General features: G+C 36.3%; 1 protein-coding gene and 1 long non-coding RNA gene across 2 annotated transcripts; one reads left to right on the plus strand and one right to left on the minus strand.

The window, feature by feature from the left end:
* The first annotated feature begins 1,288 nt into the window (after positions 1-1,288).
* On the plus strand, positions 1,289-2,318 carry LOC125258815. Its single transcript, XR_007182685.1, has 3 exons — positions 1,289-1,601; positions 1,951-2,026; positions 2,195-2,318. It is a non-coding gene; the product is annotated as an uncharacterized LOC125258815 (long non-coding RNA).
* Positions 2,319-11,463: 9,145 nt separating this feature from the next.
* On the minus strand, positions 11,464-16,501 carry rhogd (ras homolog gene family, member Gd). The gene is made up of 2 exons (XM_048176175.1): positions 16,370-16,501; positions 11,464-14,549 (listed from the first exon to the last, which is right to left on the minus strand). Exon 2 carries the CDS (start codon positions 14,522-14,524, stop codon positions 13,949-13,951), a length of 576 nt encoding a protein of 191 aa, XP_048032132.1. The 5' UTR covers positions 14,525-14,549; positions 16,370-16,501; the 3' UTR covers positions 11,464-13,948.
* Positions 16,502-18,247: the final 1,746 nt, after the last annotated feature.

An 18,247-nucleotide genomic window follows, 5' to 3' on the forward strand; every position in this document is an offset into this window, starting at 1 on the left:
TCATTTAATTTTACACACCTATAAAATGTTGTAATTTGCTTTTGCAGTGTTGACAGACTATAGTCGGAACATTCAGGTTTAAACATCTTAGTTGATAATAATGGGAATTATTTTTTTCTTTTCATTAAATGGTCTAGTTTGTTGTGTCAAACACTTGCTGTGCAGTCAAAGTGTTACAGAAAGAAAATCAGTTTATTCAGATTTTTTTCCAGATACTCAGATTTCTCAGGACAGCTGTCTGTCTAGTCTGAATCACAACTAGATAACAGACTAAACAAATTCACTCATGAGACTCAACCCTTCAATCTGGACTGCAATGTGAAAACAACAGACAACTGCAAAATATTAATGAAGTAACAACTTTGAGGTGAAATCTTAATAAATCTAAATCACTGTCTAAATCAGATGTCTGTGTAACCCCTTCAGGTGATTTAGGGGTTAACTCACAGTAAAAGGGACGATGGCTCACTAGAATTTAGATGATTATTTGCAGGAACACTGTAGGCCAGATTAATCCTAATCAGAAGACGCAAGGATTGGTATGAGGCAAGGGCATACATACACACACATGATTTAAATGCACTTATTTATATAAAAGTAAGACAAAGTAAGTTTTTGGGGTTTGACAGAATACACAAATTGAGTATGTCAATGACACTGTATAAAAGGCAAAAAACAAAAACAAAAAAAAACAAAGGAAAAGAAATGAACATTTAAAAGTATATCAATCAACATTAAATGCAACTCTTAACCAAATAAAAGAATCAAAATTAATTGAATTGGAGACTTTAAATGCAAAAACAAATCATTCCTCCAAAATAAATTAAATTGTATATGACTCCCTGTATTGTATTTGACCCTTCTTTTTCTATGACCTTATGCCAATATTAACTCAATTTTATCACTTTAGAGTTCAAACTTGTATACACAGTTCAAATATGTGTACTCAAGTTCAACAAATATAAAGCAATAAATCCAAATATTAGTATGTATGTGGAATCACATACAAATTTACACCGTAAACATTTTGTAACGTGGCCTCAAAAAAAACAAAACAAAATAAAAAAAACAAACAAACAACAATCTGGAACTATATGCAGATAAAAGATGTTTAATAGCTCCAAACATGAGAGGTATCCATCACTTGACCATGACACTGAACACGAAGTATAGGCTCAAGGCATCCATAATCACATAAGACACACGTACGAATTAACAATAATCCACACAAAGCAAGATCTAGAACATGATTAAATAGGCCTACCTGACATAAGAAACACCTGGAACTAATTAACAAAAACTACAATGACCATGACAAGAACAGAACATAAATGACAAATTACAAAATAAAAGACATGACAAAACAGAATCCTGACACATTCATATACAAAATTGTATGAATGCGTATCAGTTCAGTATCAGTAACTCTTAGAATGCAGTTTAATAATGTCAGTCCAAATAACAAATTATATTTTCTTTCCTCAGTTCCTTATAATGAATGATCCAGTGCTCAAAAAGTAATAAATAATCCAAAACTTCAAGAACCCAATGAAATACGTTGTTGTAGGCCATGCAATGCAGATGTCTATGAAGACAAAAAGGTAAGTGTCTCTCATCGTTTCACAGCTGGCTCGCCATCTTCATGCCATGCACATTTGAAGTGTTCATATCAATGCAGCCCATGAATAGAAGGATCCAGAATCTAGATTCTGAGATAACAAAACTGGCCTGTGCACACACAAGGAACTTCGCTCAACTCACATACATCTTTACAGCTCTGTATATATTTTTATAACAGTGTATACATTTACTCCATAGAAAACGAAACATTTCTTCTCTCAAAACACATCAGTAAAACACTGAATCACCACATTTCAACGTGTATATAAAATAGACATTTTAACTCACTGATTCCTTTGTGTATTAATGATATTTCTTATTTTCTTTCAGATTTTTACCGGATGCAACAATGGCCTACTCCATTAAATTTCTGCGCGACGACGGTCACAAGGATCAACAGGATAAGGTAAGCTCTTCCAAAAACTACTCAATTTTGTTTCTCAACAAAATATCTACAAAATAACTTGTGTGATTTGTTCTTCGCAGGTGTATTTACCAATAAAATAGGATAAATCAAGATTTTGCATAGCTTCTAGCTCACGCTTCTGTTCTTGTGCTCTCTCTCTTTGTGCAGCTTCTCTAGGGGCGGCTTCAGCTTGACCTAATTACACTCAATTGGCTGCTCACCTGCACAGCACAGACCAAGAGCTCAAAATGGAGTAATGGTTTACTGCAATTATTTACATGTTGCCTTATATTATAAACAAACCATATCTAATGTGAAATATTTTGTATCTCATCTTTTGTCTTATTATTTATTATTTTTCTTTACTTGGTTATTTAGTCTAACTGTATTCATAAAACTGCGTATGCGGGCGGCATACTTTTTTAATGTAGGTGAACTCAATTGTTAATAATCTTGCAGGGACTCTGAGAAGGCATCATTCAGGCCCTGAAGAAGGGACTGAACTATGGTTATCAAAGGATTTCCCAATTTAGGGTAAGTCAAGATTTTGAGTTTCTCTTTTGCCCAAACAGACTTCCTCATCAACTCATTTTTATTTTGTGTGTGTGTGTGTGTGTGTGTGTGTGTGTGTGTGTGTGTGTGTGTGTGTGTGTGTGTGTGTGTGTGTGTGTGTGTGTGTACTTCATGTTCGAAGTTGTCTATATCTGTTTTAATATGTTCTGCATCATTTAATTCCTCTCCAGCTGAACTGGACTCTTGCATGGAAGGTTCTCCATTAAAGCTTGGATTTTGTAGTAACCAAAGTAGTTGAATGGGTTAAGTCAACAGATTCTTCTCTTTCAGGTTGGACTCCAGGATTCCCAGGTAGGTTTTCCTCAGGATTAACAAGGTAAGTTTTCAGTAACTTGAAGTTCAGGCATTTCACTCACTAAGCCTGTTTCCAAGGATTGGGCAATGTCCTTCTTTACAGGTTGTGTCGCTTTGGAAGTATGAACTATGAAAGATTCACTTACAACTTCAAATTGGGGTCTTGAATAATAAACTTCCTCTTCCGAATCAGGACTATCTTCTTCAGGATTTTCACCAACCGCTTTACTGCAAGTTTTGCGCTTGGGAACTGAACTTTGTGACTTGAGTTCACTCACATCAGAGGATAGGGTTCTGCAAGGAAGCAACAAATCCAGATGTAATATTCGAATGGGCCCTGTTTGAAACTCAGGACATACTTTGTAGTATGTTAAATCACCACATCGGTCACAGTTAAATCACCACATCGGTCTACCACCACATAGACTGTTTCTTCCCATTTGTTTGCAATTCACCCTAACATTAGCTCATTAGGGCTAAATCCGGTGGTTTCATTTGTGGTGCAGTTGTAAGCATGAGTGGTTTTACAAACTCCTTCCAGTAGCTTTTCTTCTTGGCTTCCAGGGTTCCAAGCATAGTTAGCAGAGTTCTGTTGAATCTTTCAACAGGGTTTCCCCTCGGATGGTATGGGTTTGTTCTGACTTTCCACACCCCAGCAATATCACACAATTCTTTGATTAGGTGTGATTCAAAATCAGAGCCTTGATCCTGTGAAGGCATTCAGGATTGCAATAATAACATATGAACTGCTCCCACAGACACTCCACAACAGTCTTAGCTTTCTGGGTCACGGTAGGAATAGCAATGGCGTATTTAGTAAAATGATCAGTTATTACTCCAGTCATTGAGTAATGACTTCTCTAATACAGGGATCGGCCAGTTGTTCCCTTTGGATTTCTGAAGGAGATAGATGGCGAATAGTTGGTAGCCCTGCACGCTGGTCTTCTTGCAAATAAACATCAGGCACTGCAGCTGTCCACATTGTCAGAGAACTGATGAAAACAACATGTAAGTCATGTGAATAATCAGAACACTGGGTAAGACGATTGTCGCAAATAGCTCTTACTATTTCATTACTGATCTCTTGCTCTCCAGCTTCTGCAGTGAGCTGTTCAGCAAAGGTAAGTATTCAGTTTTTCTCATCATGAGAAGTATTCTCTACAGGGAGTTCTGAATGAGGTCGCTGAGACACCCCGTCAGCATCAATGTTTTGCTTTTGCACCTGTACTGCAGTTTGAAATCGGAAGTAGAGAGCGCTGCTAACCACCTATACCCTGCCACATCAAGCTTGGTGGTAGAAAGAACATAAGTAAATTGAGAAATTTCTCTATTCACTTCAACACTAGGAATTCTGGTTTATGGGCAGGGTACTTGGGTTCACTAGATGAAAGTCCCAGACTCGCATAAGCAATAACCCTTACTTGTCCATCCTGCTCTTGGTATAGAGCGGCACCTAGTCCTGATGCACTAGCATACATATGCAGGATATATGGTAACTTGAAGTCAGCAATATATGCTAATATAGGGGCAGTAGTGAGTTCCTCAATGATTTGATCAAATGCCTTTTGACAAGCAGTTGTCCACCTACTGTTGAAGAAATCCTTTGGATTTTGATAATAACCATTGTTTTTTTGACTTGATGGCCTGACGAGTAGGGGGCTATCCTGAAGTTAAGTCATTTAAGAGCTTGACTTTTTTTGGAAAAATTTTTGACTAAGTGACGGTAATGACCAACGAATCCTAGGAAGGACAGAAGTTCTTTAAAATTCCTAGGAACCGGTCAGGTTTTGACAGCTGTTACTTTGTCTGGGTCTGTTTGCTCTCCCTTGTCAGACATTATATGTCCAATATACCTCACTGAGGTCTATGCAATGATGCAATTTTCTGGGCCAAGTTTCAAGCCGTATTCCTCACTCTCAACCTCAAGCAAATTATCTAAAGAGTGAATTTGTTGGTCACCAAGATTTCTGATGTAGAAAGACTGTGATGGTGGTGACTTGTGAACCAGTGTCAAACAAACAGTCACACGTCATTCCTGCTATGTCTACTTGGGCGGTGCATCTAGACCCAATTAGTCCTCTGGGTAAAACTGACTGTCGTGAATTCACCTGTGCTTGTGCCATCAACACTTTTTACGATTTGGGACACTCTGATTTGGTCTCAGTTCCTGTTTGTCCCGCAGCAGGAATTGTTTCAAGTTTAACCATGGCTTGGGTTTGCCATACTGCAAATCCCATTCTTTCTGGCACTTCGTGAGTTGCTCTCTCTTTTCTTCTACTAATCTGGTATTTGGATCTTTTGAACAGGATCTGGCAATATGCCTATCCTCTTCACATCTAAAGCAGTAACCCGGTTTAGGTCTAGCTGGCTGCGATTTGTCTTTGTCTTTTCCCTTGGGACTATTTGTGCTCTGCTTATTCACGGGTTTGACAGCACTCATCTTAGGATTTGATTTATCTTTGGACTGCTTTGAGGTTAGTACTGAAAGCTGTTTTTGGAGCTCTGTTATTTGACTTGCTAACTGAGCAGTAACAGAATGCAACTGAGTCACATTGTCTCCATTAGCAGTTTGAGACTGTATTACAACACACTGCCTAGAACTTCCCAAGTTTTGTTTCATCCATGCACTTTTTGAAGCATGTTTGCTCTTCTCTATACGTAATATTGTCCTTTGCTCAGCAAAGAATGGAGGTAATCCTTTTTCTGCTGCATCCTCTGCAAAACTGTTTAGGCAGATGCTTGTTAATTTTTGAGCTAAGCACTCCATCACGTCGCATAGTGGTTTGTAATATCATGTGCAGTCGCTGTAAATAAGCAGACGGCTTTTCACCTGGGTTCTGAAATGTGTTCAGAAATTTGGCGAATTATTCATCACCATCCTCAATGGGTGCAAAAGCAGAATCGAGAAGCTGAATGTAAGCTGAAGGCGATGCTGTGGGACTAAGGGATTTTACAATGTCTGCTACCGGGGATAGGAAACTCTCACATACTCTGCGTACTCTGTGGAAATCAGAGACCATTGGGTCTTGGAAGAGAAGTTCAGCGCTGGCGAGCCAAGTTTCATAATCAACTTCAATGGGAGTTTGCCCAGAGAAAGCACAGAGTGGCAATGGTGAGTTCTCAGATATCGCAAAGTCACTAGTGTGTACAAGATGCTCTACCACAACTTTTTGCACTGCAGGTGGGTTTAAGTCACTGACAGTGAGTGATGGGGATTCTGGGCTTGTGGCTGCAGACACTGGCAGAACATTGTGATGTGCAGCATTTGTTGGTGCCTGAGACTGCTTAAGAGTGAAATCAGTTTGGGGAGTGTCATCAGCTTCAACAAGGGTGGGCTCAGGATATGGCTTTGGCACAACTGTCTCATGAATATAAACTAAAATGCACTTCAAAAATCCTCAAAAATTTGTGGTGGTTGTGGTATTTCCCAGCTTCTGAACATAAATATCTGACAGGGTTGTTACATGGAAAGAGACGTCAGGATTATTTTGTGCTTGTTGGACATCGGGAAGCATTGTCCAGAGGGTTTGCACTACCTGTCCCAAGTTGAATTCAACTATTAAAGACTTCTTTGACTCTAAGCTAGGATCACTTACTGGGATGACTCTATTAACTGACCCGTACTGTTTCACAAAGTCTAATATTTCCTCATCCATTTCAGTTCCAGTTATGCCACTAATTAAAATAGCGTTTGGGAATGTCACGTATTCATTCTCTACAACCTCCATTTTGTTCTATTTGTTATTCTTTTGCTTCACTATTGCTACAATCATTGAAAACAGCTAGTGAATACTAGTAAATGCGCTGCAAAAAATGCTTTTCTTGATTTTTTGTCTTGTTTTCAGTCCAAATATCTAAAAAATCCTAAATCAAGAAGCATTTTCTAGACAAGGAAAAATTATTGTCTTGTTTTCAGGAAAAAAAAAAAAAAGTCAAAATTCAATTAATTTCAATTCACATTTATTTGTATAGCGCTTTTCATAATACATATTGTTTCAAAGCAGCTTTACAGGGAGTACATGTCAACATTACAATTTAGAGTAATCTGTTAACAGAGATCACTGTGTCCAAATTTCGTAATTTCAGAAATGTACATATAATCACACAGTTAGCTAACAATGTAATAATTTAGGCAGTTTAATTTACAATCGCTGTTAGCAAATTAATTTAAGGTAGAAACAATGGGCTAATGGAAGTAATGAATACATGTTAACAATAATTAGGATATATAGCAATATTTGGAATATGCATGTTGATCCAGAGTTTGCGTCATCTGAAGTCCTCGCAGGAGTTGGCACCGTCAATTCACAGGTGTTGGTCATCTGAAGTCTTCATAAGAGGCTGGATCCAAACTGAAGCAGATGTACACTCTAGTTACCTCTGGACAGGCGTCCCAAAATAAAACAGAAAAGCAGTAGCGTAGTAGCATAATTAGCGTAGCTGCTGTTCATAAAGATAGTCATGAGCAAGATGCATTATGTGAATGCTTGGCTAAAGAGATGTGTCTTTAATCTAGGACTGGGAGATTGAGTCTGAGCCCCAAACATTATCAGTAAGGCTATTCCAGAGTTTAGGAGCTAAATGTGTAAACACTCTCCCTCCTTTAGTGGACTTAGATATCCTAGGTTAAAATTAAGTGAGTTTTTCCTTAAAACAAGCAAAATAATCTGCCAATGGGGTAAGCAAAATAATCTTTTGTTTTTGATTTATCTTTTCTGAAAACAAGACAATTTTTACTTGTCTAGAAAATTCTTCTTGATTGAAGAATTTTTAGATATTTGGACTATAAACAAGACAAAAACTCTAAGTAAGAAAAGCATTTTCGCAGTGTGTGGTTCCTTTGCCTCCTGGCTGGCTAGCCACAAATGAGTGTAACTCCCATCAGGTGATTTAGGGGTTAGCTCACAGTAAAAGAAACTACAGTAAAAATTTAGATGATTATTTATAGGAACACTGCAGGCCAGATTAATACCAATCAGAAGATGCAAGGATTCACAAAAGGTAAGGCACACGCACACACATATATGATTTAAATGTACTTATTTATATAAGGTAAGAAAGTTTTTGGTGTTTGACAGAATACACAAATTGAGTTTGTCAATTATACTGTATGAAAGGCCAAAAACAAAGCAAAAGAAATATAAATTTAAAAGTATATAAATCAACTTTAAATTCAACCAAATAAAATAACCAAAATTAATTAAAATGGAGACTTTAAATATAAAAAAAATCATCCAAAATAAATTCAATTGTATATAACTCAAATGTTCAATTGAGATTTTTCTATATGATGACCTTATGCCTTATGCCAATATTAACTTAATTTTAGCACTTTAAAGTTCAAACTTGTATACACAACTCAAATATGTATACTCAAGTACAACAAATATAAAGCAATAAACCCAAATATTAGTATATGCGTGGAATCACATATACAAGTTTACAATGTAAACATGTACAAAAAATTAACAAAATTGTATGAATGTGTATCAGTTCAGTATCAGTAACTCTTATAATGCACAGTTCAATAATGTCAGTCCAAATAATATCAAATTAAATTTTCTTTCCTCAGTTCCTTATAATGAATGATCCAGTGCTCAAAAAGTAGTAAAGACTCCAAACCTTCAAGAACCCAATGAAATATTTCGTTGTAGGCCATACAATGCAGATGTCTACGAAGACAAAAAGATAAGCGTCTCTCATCATTTCACGGCTGGCTCACCATCTTCACACAATGCACATTTGAACTGTGTATACATTTAATCTATATAAAACTGGAAGAAAAAAAAATCTCTCAAAACACATAAATACACCATTGAATCACCACATTTCAACGTGTATCCAACAATAGACATTTTAACTCACCATTTCCCTTGTGTATTAATGATATTTCTTATTTTCTTTCAGGTTGTTACCGGATGACGTAATAATGGCCTACTCCATTGGATATCAGGGTCACACGGATCAACAGAACAAAGGTAAGTTCTTCCAAAAACTACTCAATTTTGTTTCTCAACAAAATATTTACAAAATAACTTAATACTTAATAATGCTATTTGTTCCTCGCAGGTGTATTTCCCAATAAAATCTAATAAATCAAGATTTTGTGCAGCTTCTAGCTCACGCTTCTCTTTTCGTGCTCTCTCTATCTTTCCTCATCGAGCAACTTCTCAAGGGGGTGAGGTCAGCTTGACCTAATTACATGGAATAATGATTTACTGCAATTATTTACATGTTGCCTACTGAAATTTCAGTGACATTTTTTATATTACATTATATTATATATTATACATTATTATTATTATTATTATCATTATTATTTAAAAAAAATAGCTACTTATGCCTATATTGTCTATTAGTACAAAGCTATTATGTGGTCATGTGAAAGAAAATCATACAGCAGAAAAATGACAAGAGCTGTGTCCCAAATGACATACTATACACTATGTAGTCTGATGATAGCCTTCCCCCTCCAGGACATAATTAAAGCTGTGACAGTTGAGGTCATAAAGTGTTCAACATTCCACACTTTGTTTTTGTTTTTTTCGATTAATTAAGTGTATCATCCAAGAATTTGAAAGGCACTTTTTCTTTTTGGAATTTTAAGTGTGAACACAGTAATCACGCTGTTTACACTACAAAATGGCATATAGTACAAGTACACAATTTGGAACACACCTAGGGTCAGATATTAGGCCACGTTCACACAGCAACAGAATACGGTTGTCATGTATTTGAGTCCTTAATTAGGTTATATTCACACACAGTTTGGATATTTACATGAGTGACAACCGCATTCTATAACTGATCTCACACTCATACATTTTTAGGACTCACAACCAGGGCCAGCTATGCATGGGCAGGGGTGAACTGTGACACCCAAACTAAAATATCTAAGATTTGCAGATTTAACTTGAGATAGTAACATGATAACTTGAGGCTAACTGAAATATTCAAGTTGTCACTTCACATATTCAGTTGACTAAAGGTAACATTTCAAAGCAGCAAGAACACTAAGTTGAAACATTTTTTTTTTTTTACAGTTTACAGAATGCAATTTGATTTTTTCATCTTCAGAACAAAATGAATACATTTTAACTTACAATGTTACAAATTAAAAGGAACATCAAATTAAGATGTGTAATCAAGAAAAAAAAAATAGACAAAATTACAAAAAATATAGATGAATTTTTGTTTTAGAGGGAATGCATCCGATTCTTACTATATATAAAGTACCAATAGTAATAAAATAATTTTATATTAGGCTATAGGCTATATATATTTTATATAGGCTAATTCTGTCATGTGACACCACATTTATTTGAATTAAAGCCCTTTTTCTCAACAAAAAGTGTTTCCAAAGTCCAAACTAATTTTTGCAACATTTGAAGCATCGATATAGAATTTATGCACTAAAGGGGAAAAGACTGTCAAAACTTGATCCTAGTCCCAGACAAAAAATCTGTGGCATAGATTTGTCTCAAGATGCACACTAGTAATGTTTTTTTTTTTTCTTCTTTTTTTTTTCTAAGGCACGTTTATTAAAGCTACTTAAATGTCCCAGTTTAACTAAGGCCCAATCCTGGCTTAATCTAAGCCCTGTCTAACCAGGCCCATGAGTCAAGCAATAAATAAATAAATAGAAATTTACTGAAAATAGTTAAATAAAAAAACAAATATATATATATATATATATATATATATATATATATATATATATAATGTGTGTGTGTGTGTGTGTGTGTGTGTGTGTGTTATAATCAAAAACATGAATATAAAGATTAGATTTCTAGGAACATGGTCCATGTCCAGTATTGCTTCTCATAGCTGCAGCTAAGATTGCACCGAAAAAAGCTGGCTCAAGAGTTTATGCGTATTTAGATCTTTTTCATTTATAACAGAAAATGGTATGAATTATGTGTCTATACTGTCCAGTATTCAGTTTTAGTGAGCCAGTATTCCTTTCTGAAAATGCTTAATGGCTTTAGTGCCATCTAGTGGAAACCATGCCATTAAAATACTTATTAAAATATAAAAAGTGCAGCATTTAAAAACTGCATTAAAGTATATATATATATATTGCAACTCCAATGTATGAGTACATAAAAGTAATAATTCTACATTTAAATCTACTTCTCAAAATAAATAGGAATAAAAACAAGCACTTTTTTCTTGCAGCTGAAGAGTGAAAAAATCACTTGAAACATTAACAGAGGCAGCTTTAAGGTTGCAACCACAAAGCAATGCGCCTGACTCTGGCCTGCCATTTGTTCTTGTGAAATAAAGTGTGCATTTGAGTTGCTTGCAGCATGTCTTGATCTCTGTCAGCTCTTTGTTGTGGCTTGTGCACAGCAGCAACAGCAACAGCAACAGCAACAGCAGCAGCAGCGGAAACTGTCTTAAGAACATGTGCTGTACTTTGGCATGTCAGCAGCAGTGCGGCCCTGCTCTCTGCGTCAGGAAGGAAGGCTGATGTCTGAAGTCCAAAGCGTCCAAGTTTGTGGTTTTGTATTACCCAAAATACTGAGCACATGAATCACACCAGTCAATGAACCTCAAAGAAAGGCAAGTAAATTGTACGTAAAAATTTATTTAGCATAATTTAAAATAATTTCACGGTTAGTTCATTTATACAAATTTATTTTGGTTACAAAAAGGCAATTTTGACAAAATCGAGTTCCCAGTGTATAAATGTAGTACCACATACCATAGACACACAGACCGTATGCAGCGTGAAGCTCACTGCCTGCTTATGACAGCAAGCTACGCTGAAAGGATGAAACAGAAACCAGTCACAATCACTCGTCATTCACCACTGCACACACCGTCACACCTAATAGTGATATCAAGGTTCGCGCAGATTTCATTTCCGAGAGCATTTCCCTTACACATTTCATCTTGGCAACAACACAGTGATGCTTACATAGAGTTCAGCAACACTCAATTTAAATCAAAATAAGGAATGAATAGCTGAGACATACTCCTGGATTTAATGACAGAAAGACACATCACTGCGATTGGTGTCAGGTGTGACTCAAACGTCCAGTTATTCCACAATAAATCTTTGTATCCAAAGGCACTCTTTGGCCATGTTTGTCAGGCAATTAAGAAAAAGCAAAAAGTTCAAAAATTTAAAAAGGCAAGGCAGTTTAAAAATCAGTTATAAAATATTGGCTGTCTAACATTTTAAATTGAGTCACAGGTTTCCACAGCGTCTGTTTTCACACCACACTGCCATTCAATGTCAGTTTTGCAAAATGTTTAACCACGGTTTTTTCCAGTTATAAAATCTAATCACATATCAGCACATGCAAAGGTCTTATTCAGCCAAGTACAATATCACACATTATATCTCCATAATGCCTGCAGTTCACTGACTGCCTGCTACCATTATTTTAACTGTGTTGAGATGATCGAAAAAACACTTTTGACAACAATGAAAACTTGAAAGGTTCATGTATGTGAGATGAGGATATTGAAATACAGTGGCCAGTGTTACATGACAGACAACATTTGGCCACTTACTGAACAAAAGAACAAAAACCTTGGTTGATCATAACAATAAAATGCCTAAAACCAAAAAAAAACATCTTTGAAAAAAACATTTATAATCGTACGTATACGTTGTAGACAGTTTTGAGTGCTTCTTTAATGCACGAGAGTAGCGAGCTAGTCTTAGCACAGGGTTTGTACTATGGACCCAGCGGATCACGCATACCTGCTGCTCAGTCTTTGGGCTTGAAAGACAAATCACTGTTTTTGTCACACAGTGCAGCGAGAATGAGCCGTTCGCTGGGTCTGAGGAATGAGGCATTGACTAAAAACAAACGACGGATGACTCTTGTGGAGCGTTACATAGCGAGTCAGGCTGAAACTTAAGAAACCAAATTGACATGGTGGTAGATAAGGCTGACTCGAACTCAAGGCTTTATCGTGAATTACAGTACGGCATGCAGAGGAACCTGACTGACAATCTCTTTCGAAGAAAATATGGGCTGCTGCCCAAATCTGCTATCTTGACGTAGTACTAATATAATACTTGTTTAGCAGCGGGATGAAGCCCTTTAAAGAAGCACATAAGGCACAATTCTCAGGATCATGGGTTAATCTCAAAAACACCATTAAGAAATTTCAGAGTCATATTTAACCCCAAAATCACAAGTAAAAAATAAGTTTTGCATTAAAATTTTTTGGACCATTAAGACGTTTTGTATTTGTAAAATATAACTGGAAATTTACAGCATGATAGTATTTGTTGTACCATCTTAAAAAAAAAAAAAAATCAGCCATTGTGTCTGGACAGGAAGATTTTCTTCATTCTTACATTACAGGAAATGACTTTTTTGTGCCTAAATATCTTTTAAAAAAAAATCTGAACTCTCCTAAAAAGCTTTAATTTCTTTATGAAAAGTATAATAATTTTTTCTTTTGATTTTGGAGTGAAATAAATCCTGCAGTTTTCTACATAAAAGTCATCATTGCAACCCAAACAATCCTCTTATTTTTTTTTTCAACCTGTCCAAAAATTACTTTTGTAATGACTGAACAGGTACGAATAAAACACACTGTGTGTGTTAGGGGGAAACAAATAATTTCCAAGGCACATCAAAGATTTGGCTGTGAAACCTCCCACAAAGGGACTATAAACGTAAAGTCTGACGTGTCGACCTCATTCAGTCTTCATTATATTGCACATTTATCAGAACGCACAGGACACCGTAAGTCAAGGCAGTATTAAAGCCACAATCCTGCTCTACACACTCCTGACGGACACGGACAACCGTCAGTCTATCTGCTAATGTATCTTTCATTGAGTGGACCTGGTAATAAACCGTTATTAATCATCAGAACAATAGGCAAGCAACTGCGACAGACTGATTTACAAGTAATGTGAAGGAATGAGATGTGAACATGTCAGCAAATGCAAAATAAGTGAGCCAGAGGAAGTCCTTAAAGAGCAAGAAAAGAGGCCAAGATGAGAAGAGATGGACACAAACACCAGGATCGCCCCCTGCACAGCTTGTTTATAAGTTCATATCCGTCGGCAGTCCCCGACTATAAGAGCACACACTTCTTGGTATTCTTTTTGGTAACAGGGTAGAGCACTGCACGAACAGCCTCCACGAACACCTCCCGCACACCCTCCTGGAGGAGCGCAGAGCATTCCAGGTACTTGACGGCTCCGATCTGTTTGGCCAGCGCGCCGCCCTGCTGATTGGTAGTGGGCGCGAGCCCTTGCTCCTTCAGCTTCTTAACCGTTTCCGTATCTGAACGCAGATCCCTCTTGGTGCCCACCAGAAGAATGGGCACGCTGGGACAGTGGTGAGACACCTCCGGGTGCCACTTGTGGCGAACGTTGGCGAATGATGAAGGGCTTCCGATGGAGAAGCAAATAATGAAGACGTTCGTTTGTGGGTAGGACAGCGTGCGCAGACGGTCATACTCCTCCTGCCCTGCTGTGTCCCAAAGGTTGAGGCTGACTGTACGGCCATCGACGCTCATCTGAGCGCTATAGTTGTCAAACACAGTGGGGATGTACTCCTCGGGAAAGGCGTTTGTCGTGTAAGAAATAAGGAGGCACGTCTTGCCTACCGCCCCGTCACCCACCACAACACACTTAATGGTCTGCATTCTGCGTCCACACGGGCAGCGGCACCTGCAATCAAGACAAGGATGATTCTTTAAGACAGAGAAGCAGGTCCTGCATAACAAAAGGCCTAATACATTTTGTACTTTGCAAAATAAAATAAATAAAAATGTGAAAAACACAGTTTCTACAAAAATAGTTACAATAAGACTGGAAATGTGGTATCAGCAATACTGTCAAAAAAAAAGTAAAAAAAAATGCTGTCAAAAAATGCTTTAACAAAAAAAAAAAAAAAAAAAAAAATCTTGTTATGCTTTTTTATTACCCAATTTTATTTACTATACTTAGGCCCATTAGTAGAGGTTTTGAATATTTTTTTGAATGACTGTAGGCCTCATTGATCTGAGCTCATGCACTTCAGTTTTTGCTTTTTGTTTTTGAGGTAAATAAGCTTGAATGAACTTTTTTCACTCAAAAACTGAGATGCATGAGCTTAGATCAATGAGGCCTACAATCAATCAGATCCCAAACTCTGCTAATTGAAAGAAAATAAGTTGATGATAAATATTCAATTTGATATTTGGTAATAACAAAGCATAACAAGAGATTTAAAAGCAATTTTTAAAAGGCTGGCCATTTTTGATAGGGAACACCAAATTAGGTGGATTTTCAGCACAGCACAAGGATTAAAAAAACATTTTAATGTCTTATCTTTTTACAGTACGAATAAACCAAGTAACTGTGATATTGCCTGGCAGAAAAAAAAATTCTATGAGCTGTATTTCACTTTTGTGCATGTATTCATGTTTTATCATAAAGAATCGATAGAAATCAAAGATTTTAAAATGAGGAAATCAAAATGATTCTCTTATCGGAGTCAAAACATTCTAAAGAAAGTTTACAGCTATCATAATTTGGAACTGATCCCAAAGCATCTTGATTGAATCAAAACTATCATTAGGACTGATTTCGAATAATGAATCCAACAGAAATCCTGTCACATTTCATTCCTTTCAGGATTTTTTTTTTTTTTTTTTTTTTTGGCAAGGGACAGGGAATTAGAAACCGAATCACTAAATCCCCTTCAAAACCTGCTAATTTAACTAACTGAATCAAACTCTTAGGTTAGTAAAGTGGCATCATCTCTCTAAAACTGACAGACTGTTATTGCGGAAGCGGCTAATGCTAACCGTTAGATTAGCTATCGAAAAGTTAGTAAGTCGACTAAAAAGTCTCATATTCATATTCAAGTTTTTTTTTTTTAATGAACACACCAGCACATGTTGTTAACGATGTGTTAATACTAGAGAAGTGAACACTTCCTTCATTTTGAAAACAGCTTCGACTGTGACATTGCTTAGTTGCTATTAGCAGTGCAGTGACTGTCTCAACACCCATCTACACTTCACACGACGATAAAGTACAACAATCCCGCTATAATTGTATTTGTAATGATGATTAGTTTACGGTACATTGTAATTACTGTTCTTATCATTATTACGGATAACTTTAACTGTTATCTTAATTTTTATTATTATTAATTTTATTTTAGTTTTACTGCTGTAGTGATACTTTGAGAATATATGTAAAACAATCATGCCACGAAAACACTTTTCAATAATAGTAGTAGCAGTAGTAGTAGTAATAATAATCATAATAATAAAGAAGGCTGTTGTAGTTTTGACGCGTATGGACGCATTCAGTCACTTCATTATCAGATTTGACATGGAGTTCCTGCGCGCGCCCAATGACAACAAGTATTTCCTGTATATTTTCACATCCATATCATTTGTTTTACACAGCAACTAAACACCAGAACAAACACGAGTCTTCATTTAAGACCTAACACGATAATAAAACTTATTGAATGACTTTCAAGAAGTTCTCACCGCCTCAGAAATCCTCACGCGCCTCTCCGGACTAGCGTTCAAAATCGCGTTCGCCTGAACTCACACACTGTGATCATACGAAAGGTGCAGTAAACACAATTTCAAAATAAAAGTTCAGAACTCATTGACGTTAAATTCGCTTGAACCCTTGTTATGAAAAATTTCAGTAGCTCAGATTTAATTTGTGCACTTGAAGCTTACTAGATAAAATGTTTAAGTCAATATAGATATTACGTATTTAAATCGGTCTTCGACCTTTTTCAGGGCAAGTACCTCTGGCATTAAAAAATCTTTATATTTTAATTAATGACGCTGAACTTTTTAATTAAAGCTGAACTTTTATTAACCCTTTGGCTAAAGGTCATAATATTTGTTTTCATTTTATCACAAAATTAGTTTTAGATCATACAATAATTGGATGATCCACTGAACCTTTGATCTGAATAATAGTAAGCCTACATGATATCTAAATCAATATCACAAAAGCAAGAGTGCAGCGTTTGAAATATCAGCACATATTGTTTTGACACATCAGAACAGCAGAAAATCTTTATAGTAATTAATGAGTGAATAAGTTTTAAAACTGAGTCTGATTTTTTATTTGAATTTAGTTGTCACGGCTAATATCAAGCTGCAACTCTAGAAAACTGATCAGCCAATCACATGACTTAATGGAATACTGCATCCTTGGTCACACTGATGTAACATGGAATGTTGAGGCTCAGTGGATGGGAGAATGAAACCTTAGTGAGTTCTACAGTATGTTCATTAATCAACATTACAAACAAGAGTGCCGGTGTTGTGAATATCAGCATGACAACAATCAGAAAGTTTTTTTTTCTTATATACAACAGATTCAACAAGATTTTAATATAGAGTAGTTGAAAAACTATGTACCTAAAACCATGTAGGCAAATGGAGCGATACAAGCAGTCAAACAGTGATGTTAATAAAAAATACAAACTCAGAGAAAAAAATATGCCACACAATCACAATTAAGTATTAAAAAGAACCAAGTAATAATGTACAATATATTTCACTGTAAATATTTATTTCTCTTTAGTTTTAATGCTTATTTGCGAGTTTGTCTGTCAGCCCTTCAATGATCTGTGCAATGAAAACATATTACATAGTACATAAAACATGCTACAGTTATAGAAGCATTTCAAAGTAAAGTGCAGCACTGTTCATTTACACAAGCAGCTCAAATATTCATTTTTTTATTTTATATACAGGTGCATCTCAGTAAATTAGAATGTCGTGGAAAAGTTCATTTATTTCAGTAATCCAACTCAAATTGTGGAACTTGTGTATTAAATAAATTCAATGCACACAGACTGAACTACTTTTAGTCTTTGGTTCTTTTAATTGTGATGATTTTGGCTCACATTTAACAAAAACCCACAAATTCACTATCTCAATAAATTAGAATACTTCATAAGATCAATAAAAAAAGGATATTTTAAACAGAAATGTCAGGCTTCTGAAAAGTATGTTCATTTCTATGCACTCAATACTTGGTTTGGCCTCCTTTTGCATGAATTACTGCATCAATGCGGCGTGGCATGGAGGCGATCAGTCTGTGGCACTGCTCAGGTGTAAGCCCAGGTTGCTTTGATAGCGGCCTTCAGGTCATCTGCATAGTTAGGTCTGGTGTCTCTCATCTTCCTCTTGACAATACCCCATAGATTCTCTATGGGGTTCAGGTCAGGCGAGTTTGCTGGCCAATCAAGCATAGTAACACCATGGTCATTGAACCAGCTTTTGGTACCTTTGGCAGTGTGGGCCATGTCAGCAGAAGGAAGCATGAAGTGCTCTAAAATTTCCTAGTAGATGGCTGCGTTGACTGTGGACTTCAGAAAACACAGTGGACCAACA

Source organism: Megalobrama amblycephala, linkage group LG23, assembly GCF_018812025.1.
Source record: "Megalobrama amblycephala isolate DHTTF-2021 linkage group LG23, ASM1881202v1, whole genome shotgun sequence".
NCBI lineage: Eukaryota > Metazoa > Chordata > Actinopteri > Cypriniformes > Xenocyprididae > Megalobrama > Megalobrama amblycephala.